The 10,889-nt window shown below is 37.1% G+C and overlaps 1 protein-coding gene across 1 annotated transcript; it reads left to right on the top strand.

The window, feature by feature from the left end:
* The first annotated feature begins 1,756 nt into the window (after positions 1 to 1,756).
* Positions 1,757 to 5,542, top strand: LOC122274997 (accelerated cell death 11). The gene is made up of 4 exons (XM_043083889.1): positions 1,757 to 2,069; positions 2,562 to 2,734; positions 4,652 to 4,797; positions 5,075 to 5,542. Exons 1-4 carry the CDS (start codon positions 1,878 to 1,880, stop codon positions 5,179 to 5,181), a joined length of 618 nt encoding a protein of 205 aa, XP_042939823.1. The 5' UTR covers positions 1,757 to 1,877; the 3' UTR covers positions 5,182 to 5,542.
* Positions 5,543 to 10,889: the final 5,347 nt, after the last annotated feature.

The raw sequence follows: 10,889 nt of genomic DNA, 5'->3' as shown, positions 1-10,889 counted from the left end.
CAAAAATTATTTAAGTGTTTATGAATGACAATAAACTCTTGGATATAAATATTTCATGTGACATATAATGTACCAGAAATACGCAAGGTGACACTATAAAATATTTAAAGAAATTTCGAAAAGTTTCTTATGGTCTCCTAATCATCAGACCCAAGAGCTCCTAGACTCTTTTTCCCATGCCCATCCTCAGACAAATAAACTCGTGAGTAAGGATCCTCATCAAGCGAAAATTGGAAAGCTTTTTGATAATTCTCAACCACATCCAACATGAGAAAAGTCGAATTCCATCCTGTAGGCACGTCAAGACTCAAAAAACTAGAACATTGAACTTTTGACCTATCAATTGAAACTCCAACTTGCAGGAGTCGGAGCAGAGTTGGGATCGGAGTCGGATTTTTGGATTTCTGCTCAACCCTAGAGATGAGGGGCATTTTCTATAGTCATGTTTTTAGAGTATGTCATATGAAGAAACTTAAAGTGTTGCTAGAAGAATATGTATTGGATCAATGGATAAATGATTTAAAAGGGAGATACTGGTGAAAAGTAGCTATGATGACTTGCGGGACAATGCAAATGCATGGCAGTATGAGGTTGTGGTTAAAAAATGTTAGAAATTGGCGATGCATGTATCCCCAAGTGATGACTATGTCAATGCATTTTTGCACCATTTAAATGACTTTGGGCATAGATTTGAAGGCTTAACACTTGAGTTAAAGTCCAGTTCAACCAAGGTGAAAAAAAACATTTGCAAGAACAAGGGTAAGAAAATATTAAGCTCTGTGTTGTCCAAGAGAAAGGGAGATTCCCACATTGCTTCTCTGATCTTCTTAACTCTTAACCTTCTGATTGGCCCATCTGAAACTTGCAACAGATCTTTAAGACTCAATCTACTTTTGGACCAACAATCAGTGTACTTTTGTCAAACCTCCATAAAAAAATTAAAATTACACGGTTAACAATAAGGCCCAAGCAACCAAAAATAAGTGCACAATCCATAGAAAGGTATGTGGTGTGTTGTGGGGGAAGCATGTACACAAGTTCAGTAAAAAACTTACTGTGACATGGATGCAAATCTAGATATAGGGGGTTTCCCTTCAATGAACGCCCACAGTTTAAAAGAGAGATAGAGAAAAGGGTGTAGATAGATATGGATGCAGAGGTTTTGCCCTAGAATCATAGAGGGGATGAGATGGGTTTGGTAGGAGAGAGAAGTAATAAAGGAGAGAGAAAACAGAGAGACATTTGTAAGATTTCGAATATGAGGAAGTTTAGAGAGAGAGGAGCACGTATGGATATAGAGAGAGGTTCACAGGAGTAGAATCAAGAGATTAGAGAGAGATTTCACACGTGAGGGATATTCAGACATGAGAGAGAAGTAATGCTATATATGGTCGCTTTTATATATTCTCTATACACTCTACTGATGTGATTGACTGTATTAATTCTTTTAATATACAACCAATCATATTAATAAAATGCACAAAAAAATACATAAAAGTGACTACACATATAATTTTTGTTATTATAATCGTTGTAAAAAAGTTTAATTGCTATTCATTAATTGTCGTGATAGGTCTCTATATTTTCTATATTATTGATATATTTTAATATATAAATATGTAAACTTGTAAATGGTATTTTTCTTAAAATCTGGTTTAGTAGATTTTCTTTTTTTTATAAGGAGCATCGTAGATATTTTATTTGGCAACGGCTTGTATAAGGGGCGAATATATCCAAGCCATAATGGTTGTACATCTGGTGGCAACTTTCTTTATAAAACCGTACGCAAATTGTTCGTCCTCCTTATTCATTCAGAAGCAGCAAAGAACATTCTGATTTCCCAGTCAGAGAAATAGAAAGAAAGAGATCTGTTGTCAATGGCGGACCTAGACAACTACAAGCCTCTTAGGAATATATCGGAGGCCTTCAAGGAGCTCGCGGCCACTGTCGATGGCCAGACCGCAGACGTCGAGGTCGCGCCTTTCTCTCGCGCGTGCTCTCTCATCTCGCCTCTCTTTGGCTGCTTGGGTATCGCCTTTAAGTTTGCCGAGATAGACTACGTCGCAAAGGTACGGGTCACGACTCCGCCCATCTCGATCAACCTTGTGTGGTTCCGAGATAACGCGAAAGAAAGATGGGATCGAATTAATTAACTTGTTGAGTCGTCGGTTACTTGCATTGATTGCTAAAAGAGAGCATACAGGCTCACCCATTTTTTAGGCTGACCTAATTTAAAGCAGCAGTTTTTTTTGGGTTAATTGGCTGTTCTTTCTCAGTTTTCTTCTCAGGAAAATAGGAAATATGTTGGAAAAGCAAACGAACTGATAAGTTGACTTAATTTCCCTAATTCTCTAATGCGTCGTTCTTCTCTCTGTGTTCCTGCCATTTGAGGATGCCGGTTTAATTGCTTAATTAATTCATTGCTCCCTATGTACTTGGGCTATGCCTAATTACTTGGTTTAATAAAATTTCTTATTGTTTATAAAAAAAAATCATTGCTTTATTTTTTCTTTTTGTCCATTTTGATTGATGTTAACTGATTTGCTACTTGATGATTTCAGGTTAAGGATCTTGCAGAGGCGTCGAATTCGATTGGGAGCTTGCAGGCTTTGCTTGAACAAGATATTGCAGCAAACACAGTAAAGAAAGCCGGTAGTCATTCGAGAAACCTCTTGAGAGTGAAACGTGGGCTCGATATGGTCAGGATACTGTTTGAGCAGATGCTAGCTACAGAGTACGTCTACGATCTCCTACTTTATTTAACATTTTTCTGTCTTCAAAGTATTTTCATGTATTCAAAGTATTTTCAGCACATGGTAGCGTTGTGTTCTGGAAATTTGCAAATTTGTATGCGTAGTCCGAGGACTTGTTGAATTGATTGGTGTAAAATGGTGGTAAAGTGAGGGAAAAGAACTGAAATTACCTTGAAGCGTGTATGGGGCCTAACTCTAGTCAGGAATAATTCGTACATTGCTACAGAACCACAAGAAAAAAGAAAAGAAAAGAAGCAGAGTATTAAATTTTCCTTTTTGAGAAGATGCTGGTGCATCTATCACTCAAATGATATATATGTGTGTGTACGCCCGTGTGTGTATTATATATCTATCCTGTCCGGTACCATCAAGCCATTTTATCTTGCACATGGTTGTCAGTTACGTTTAAGCATTTGCTAGAACGGACATATGATCTAAGGATTAGCCACTAGCCAGACGAATAATTTGTGGGCTGTGATAGTATTTAAGGCTGGAGTAAATGATGGAGATTGATGTCCAGAAAATACCAGCGCCGCTGTCAAATGGATTGATTATTAAAATGTGATTCCAAAAAGAAAAACTCTATTCACCATCTTTTTAATCACCATCCTCTTATTTGACATCAAATAACTGAATGGTAAGTAATGGATGATATATATTTTTTAATCATTTAATGTCACATTAGAGAATGATGACAAAAAAAATGATGAATAACACTTCTCTTTGAAAAACAAGAAGTAAAAGGAAACTTTTGAGTAAAATTTGCATATCATAGCACTTCTCTTTGTAGTGCTAGCTATCTGATGTGGTTATCTTGTGGCACATGGGTCCTGATTAAACTTGCACTAAAACTTCAATTTTTTTGGTAGCGTACGTTTCTGCTATATTTTGTGATGGCTAATATAAATATTTTTTTTTTTAATGATATAAAAGGTTGTTATTGCCCAAGTACACAAGAAGTATACAAGATATTGTGTGTTTCTGCTGTATAATCTCATTAAGAACTTATCATGGGGGAACTGGTGCACTTGTATAAAAGGGCCAACTAAACATGGGAAAACGGATCTGTGGTGCTTTCTTTGAGTTGCTTTGTGGAGGCAAGGTAAAGGGTAATGGTCATGATTAGACGGAAGGTGGATGGTTGCAGAATTCATGCTCTCTGTCTCTCATGTGGTTCCTTTGCTTTAGATTCTTAAGATGCCTGAATTGTAGGACGCGAATACACTTTTCCGGTTCTATTCTGTCTTGTCCCCTTATCATACTCATCAAAATAATCGAGAATAAAAAAAATAAACTTCTTTTCAGTTTTATCATTCTTATGTATGGTTTCTAGTTGGATCTGGATATCTTCTTGTTCTTCTTAAATTTTTATTCTTTGTCCTTCTAGAAATATGATTTGGAAAGATATTATACATGAATATGGGGCTGATTTAAGTCCCATATATTGCCTGCAAAGTCAGAACCTTCAAAACCATTTATGTAGCGGGGGATGGGATGGGGCTAGCATTTTATTCTTTTTGCTTAAAGTAAGAAATTTGGGACTGAAATTGTCCTTACTCATGGAATTATATCTTGCCTTTTGAGGGTGGTTAACTCCGGTGATAAAGGGATGGAATGGTTTTAGGTGGCTCTAAGATCGAAATTTTGCTTAGAAGAGGATACCTGATTTGATTCCAACTGACCGAGAGGTTAAGAACTCCATATTTTATGGAAATTATATGGGAGTTACTAGAAATGTAGGTGAATCGACAACCTGAGTAGAAAATAATAATGAATTTTCTTTGCTGAGTAGAAATGCGGCAATTTTAGCTAAAATAGTAAGCTGATTGACATTGATGTTACAGTTGATGTTTTGGACTTATATTGACAAGAGTTAACAGTTCCTGATAACCATGCAGAGGGAATTCCCTGAAGGATCCAGCTTCCAAGGCTTATGCACAGGTATTTGCTCCCCACCATGGGTGGGCCATCAGGAAGGCCGTTGCTGCAGGGATGTATGCCCTTCCTACAAAGCCACAGCTACTGAAGAAGCTCAATGAAGAAGGTGAGTTCATGAAGCGATTGGTACAAATTCTCACTAAAAATCAAAAACAAAAAAATTGAGACACTTTCTTGTCGATTTGCTTTTGGCATTCGAGACACTTCTCTAATTGCATTGCAATAGGGGATGCAGTTCTATTTACCTAAGTATACAGGAGGTGATGCCATTGGTTGGTTTGCTAAAATTCATTTATATTTGACTTATTTGATCCTTTCATACCATTCTCGTTTCTATTTTTGAAACTTAATTAAACAATAATGGTGTATAATGTTGCTTTCAGAGGAGTCTGCAAGGATCCAAATGCAAAGTTACATCGCTACATCAGCTCCTTTGATCCTGTACATCGACAATCTTTTCCTTGCAAGAGAACTGGGTGTAGATTGGTGAAATATGGGTCGTTACACGATTACTCAGTTTTATCTGATTAGACCAATCTATGTTAACTTGGGATAAGCTGGATGTTATTGATGCAATTATACAAATGCAACGAAATTATACAATATGATGACAGACTTTGTTGCTAATTTATTGGGAGTCGGCATTACCCACCCGTGAGTAGCTTAAGTGGTAAGGACAAACTCGTATGCACAAGTCCCATGTCACAAGTTCGAATCCTCCTAGGATCAAACTGCGATTTATGTGATAGGTCAAGACAATGGCCGAGGGTTGTTGCTTGATCAAACTGTGATTGTGTATTTCTGTGTCTTCTTCTATGGGATTAATTGAGAGCACACTCAATCTTTTGTGATGTTGTTGCTTGAGTTGATCAAGGTCTCCACCAAGTTGAATCACCTATTCTCTTTGTGAAGTCTATGTTGCAATATTCTCCGAATATGACAAATGCTCTTGCATGATATGAATTTATTAATTTAGTGCTTGTGAATGATCAATAGAAAAGTAAAGAATATAATACAAAAAATTGAAAACATGGTAAATCAATATAAATTATGGACGGTGAGATTAAATTATTCTCTACTTTTTTCTGTTCTTTCTGAAAAATATATATGAAAGAGAGATATCCACTTACCTTGAAATTAAAAACATATTAATTTCTCTTAATCATTACGTCTACAAATTAAGATCTGGAAAGCCAACCTCTACAAATAAAAAGTGTTGTGAGAGATTTATAGTATATATATGTTATTACGAATAAATTGAATTCAAAGTTGTATCCATCATGGAATTAAATAATACTATAGATTATGAGAATTAGTTATGGAATTAAGAGAATTAGTTATGGAATTAAGCTTGATTAAAATGATAGTAAATAATAAATGAAAAGGTAATTTTGAATTGAGATAATAAAAAAATAAATGTACATATATGACTAGTAATAATAAATATATTTCTAAGGAACAAAAATCACAAAAAATCAAATCTATAAATAAAATAATACACATCTTAGATGATCTACTAATATTAAATAGTAAATACCCACTATACAAAAATACTTGTATTAGGACGCCGCTGGCTAAATCTTTAAATGATTGACACTCTATTTTTAGGATTTTGTGAAATTTTAACTCATTAGTGGAGTGGTTGAGTGAAATTATTTTTATGAAAACTTATTTTCAAGTTAAGCATAGAGCACATACGTCTAGTTGAATGTTTTTATCTTATTAACAACCCACCTCTATAATTTACAAAATTCTTACAAGTAGATATATTATTTTTTATTAAAATTATTTGATCTGAGGCTGATTTTAGGCAAATTTTTGTTTATGATAATTTCAAAAAAGATAGGTGAATTAGATCTTGCTGGCCAGTGTATAAAAATATATATTTTAATTTTATATAAGTTTATTGCCAGCCACTTTTGTGCATTATGCAATGCAGCACATTAATTTTGAAAGAAGAGATAACTAAGTAATCATGTGATTATAATAACTTTTGTAAAATAATTGTCACTTATAACAACAAAAAGTATATTCAATTATGAGTATAAATTACCATCCCATTAGCTATAACAACTAGTTGGTAGACAGTGAGTCTCTCGCTCTAACCATTTTCTCTGAAAACGACTGAGGAGAGTTTGTTAGTCCGTTGGCTTCTGCTGCTATGGAAGAAGACGGTGAGTGTCTTTGCACGCTATGGCGGGCAAAGGTGAGGGAATGGAAGAGATGACTAAGATTTGGGAGAGGTTGAAGTTGAGTGAGGAAGAAAACAGGCCGATTGGAGTTGACTGTAGGCTATCGGAAAAGATAAAGAATAAAGGAAAGAGAAGTGTAGTTGGCAAGATCTGCTCGGAGAGGAGGATTGGGAGCGAAGTAGTTAAATCTACTATGGAGAAGATATGGAGGGTGGGGAGATCGATGGAGTTTCAGGAAATTGGTTTTAACTATTTTATAATTACCTTTGCATCGGAAAGTGACAAAGAGAAGGTTATGGGAGGGTGTCCTTGGCTTTTTGACCACTATCTGTTTGTGTTAAAGAACTATGATGGTGAAACACAACCGAATCTAATGGAATTTGATCAGGAATGCTTCTGGATCCATATGCTGAACTTACCACTTAGTTGTATGACACAGGGCATGGGAGAACAGATTGGTGGATCTGTTGGTATAGTGAAAGAAGTTGATGTGCAGGAGGATGGATTGGCGTGGGGCAGAGTCTTAAGGGTTCGGATTGAATGTGATTTAAAGAAACCTTTGGTTAGGGGAAGAACTCTTGAAGTAGAGGGGAAGACAATGTGGGTTCCTTTTCAGTATGAAAAGCTATCTAAACTGTGCTATTACTATGGTAGAATTGTACATGATAAGGAGGGATGTGTGGAAGGGAAGATGAGTAAGCAGAGGATAAGCAGTGGAGAAATGCAATATGGCCTCTGGTTGAGAGCTATACCAGGGAACCGTAGATGGATTGAGAGGAGATGGGAACAAAAGGATACTGGATCTGAGAATGAGGACTCACAAGGCTCTTTTTCAGATTCAAAGAGGAAGGAAGGAGGGGTTGATAATGGGAGAAGGGTAGAGGAAGCAATAAAAAGAAGTGTAAGAGGGGATGAGCCAGAAGTGGAAACTGAGGTGGAAGGGGAGAACAATTTAGTTAGTCATTTGGTTGGAATGAAGAAAGGGGTGGGTGATGACAATGTGAGTCAGGGTTCTAAAGAAGAAATTCAGGATGATGCTCTAAGTGATTCAAACTTAAAGCTATATGTGAAAGGTGATAATTCATTGATGGCTATGGAGGAAGTGAGTTTTCAGAAAGAGAGCTCTCGTGGAGATAGAAAGGGCAGTTGGAAAAGAAGAGCAAGAGGTAGATCTAATGCAGGTAATTTGGCTATACTCAATCTCAAGAATAAAAGGAGTTTTGAAAGTATGGAAGGGCTTAAGAGGGATGAGGGTGTTGAAAAGAAGGCCAGATTGAAGGAGGTTCTGCTTGTTGAAATGGTGACTGAAGGGGTACAAAATGAAAGGGTGGTGGCTGCTGAGCAGCCCCACCCGGCATTACGAATTTCATAAGCTGGAACTGCCGAGGGCTTGGCAACCCTCGGACAGTTCAGGACCTTTGTCTAATGGCAAAGGATAAGAAGGCCAATGTTATTTTGTTGATTGAAACTATGATTAAAGGAGGGAGATTAGATAGTATGAAAAGAAGATTGGGAATGGAATGTTGTATTGCAGTTGATCCTGTGGGTAAGAAAGGAGGTTTAGCTTTGTTTTGGAAATATGGTGATGAAGTAGAAATAAAGAACTACTCTAGCTGGCATATTACTGCTGAGATCAAAGAAGAAGGAAAGGGGAAGAGCTGGCTATTTACAGGATTCTATGGTCATCCTGAAACTGGAAAAAGGAAGCTGTGTTGGGATTTATTGCGTAGTTTGAAGCCTAAAGAGAAGATACCTTGGTGTGTGATGGGGGATTTCAATGAGATTCTCTTTCAAAATGAAAAGGTGGGGGGCAGGCAGAGGTCTAAAGCTCAATTAAACCAGTTTAGATAGATGATGGAGGATAATTCACTCTATGATTTGGGATGCTGTAATGGATTTTATACATGGAGTAATAGGCATTCTGACCTTTCTTTCACAAAAGAAATGTTAGATAGATGTGTGGCCAATAGAGAATGGAAGGAGATGTTTAGAGGAGTAAGAGTGGAAAGGCTACTTGTGAGAAGCTCAGATCATTTGCCTTTAACGGTGTCAACAGGAGGGGTTACTGAAAGACAAAGAAGCTGGCAGATTCCATTTAGATTCGAGGCAAGCTGGACAAAAGATGATGAATGTGAGTTAAAGATAAGGCAAGTGTGGAATGATGGGATTCTAACAGGTGATTCTTTGACACTGGTGCAGTCTCGATTGAGAGCTTGTAGTGGGATTCTTAGCAGGTGTTTTAAGAGAAAAGATAGAGGAAGAGTCAAAGATTGAGGTGATCACAGAAAAAATAAAGGAAGTACATGAAGATTTGGGACCTCATAATGTAGAAGAATTAAAAAGGTTGCAAAAACAGGTGGGAGATTTGCTGGAGCAAGAGGATATAATGTGGAAACAAAGGGCAAAGAGGAACTGGTATAGTCTTGGTGACAGAAACACAAGATTTTTCCATGAATGTGCAAATCAGAGAAAGAAGAGGAGTAAAATCCTCTCAATTGTTGATGGTATGGGGATGCTGAGATCTGACCAGGATGGAGTTGCTGAGGCTTTCAAGAAACATTTTGAAGAGGTATATAGGACAACAAATCCTAGAGTTGAAAAGATTAATAAATGTCTGTTTGAAATGGAGAAAAGAGTGTCAGATGATATGAATAAAGCTTTGGAAAAGGATTTTAAAAAGGAGGAGGTAGTAGAGGCTTTAAAGATGATGGGGCCTTTAAAATCACCAGGACCCGATGGATTTGGAGCTTGTTTCTTTCAATCCTTTTGGCATATTGTAGGAAATGATGTGTGTAGAGCTGTGCTTGGTTTTTTAAATGAAGGGAAGATGAATGTAGGTCTAAATCACACCTATATAGCCTTGATTCCTAAAGTCAGTGACCCCAAATCAGTTAATGAGTTTGCCAACAAGTTTATGCAATGTTGTGTATAAACTTATAGCAAAAACTCTTACTAATAGACTGAAAAAAGTAATGGATGCTATCATTTCTAGAAGCCAAAGTGCATTCATTCCAGGGAGGTTAATCTCTGATAACACTATAGCAGCCTATGAAGTACTTCATTCAATGCAAATAAGGCAGAGGAGTAAGGGGGGTAGTATGGCTTTAAAACTGGACATTTCTCAGGCATACGACAGGGCGGAATGGTCCTATCTTCAGGCAGTTGTGAAAAAGCTTGGCTTTGGGAATAGGTGGATTGGTTTAGTTATGCAGTGCATATCCTCAATATCATATGCTGCATTAATAAATGGAAAACTAGGTGAGACTATTTTGCCTACAAGAGGATTAAGACAAGGAGACCCATTATCTCCTTATCTTTTCCTTTTGTGCTTAGAAGGTTTAAGTGCAATGCTGAATAATGCAGAAAGGAGATCAGAATTAAAGGGTGTGTCTGTGGCACGAGGAGGTACAAGGGTCACTCACTTACTATTTGCTGATGACTGCATCATCTTTGGGAAGGCCAGCTGGAAGGAGTGGAAGAAGATAAGGAGCATTCTAAAGTTGTATGAAGAGGCCTCTGGGCAGAGCCTGAACAAGCACAAAACCACAATTTTCTTCAGTCAAAGAGCTCAAGAAACTGTTAAGGAAGGAATTATGAAGGATATTGGAGCTAGACAGTTGAATAGTTGTGAAAAATACTTAGGTTTACCAATTATGGTTGGTAGATCTAAATACAACTCTTTTAGAGTGATAAAGGATAGAGTGTGGAAGAAGATTAGCAACTGGAAAAATCAGTTCTTATCACCTTCGGGTAAGGAGGTGTTGTTGAAGGCTATCATGCAAGCTATACCAACCTATTACATGTCAGTTTTTAAGCTTCCAAAGAAGCTATGTAAGGAGATTGCAGCTCAGATGGCAAAATTCTGGTGGGGTTTCAAAAAAGATGAGAATAAAATTCATTGGAAGAGTTGGGCAAAAATGGGGACAGCAAAGATGGGTGGTGGATTGGGTTTTAGAGAAATTGAAAGTTTCAACACAGCCTTACTAGCTAAGCAATGTTGGAGGAT

The sequence above is a fragment of the Carya illinoinensis genome, chromosome 9, assembly GCF_018687715.1.
Source record: "Carya illinoinensis cultivar Pawnee chromosome 9, C.illinoinensisPawnee_v1, whole genome shotgun sequence".
In the NCBI taxonomy this organism is placed as follows: domain Eukaryota; kingdom Viridiplantae; phylum Streptophyta; class Magnoliopsida; order Fagales; family Juglandaceae; genus Carya; species Carya illinoinensis.
The sequence above is the reverse complement of the archived record's forward strand: the minus strand, read 5'-3'. Positions and strand labels throughout refer to the sequence as shown.

Bases quoted from the DNA above. Each gene is read 5' to 3' on its own strand.
- LOC122274997 (XM_043083889.1), top strand. From the start codon at position 1,878: ATGGCGGACCTAGACAACTACAAGCCTCTTAGGAATATATCGGAGGCC. The intron at 2,070-2,561 runs GTACGGGTCACG...TGATGATTTCAG, and splicing joins AGATAGACTACGTCGCAAAG to GTTAAGGATCTTGCAGAGGC. The intron at 2,735-4,651 runs GTACGTCTACGA...ATAACCATGCAG, and splicing joins GAGCAGATGCTAGCTACAGA to AGGGAATTCCCTGAAGGATC.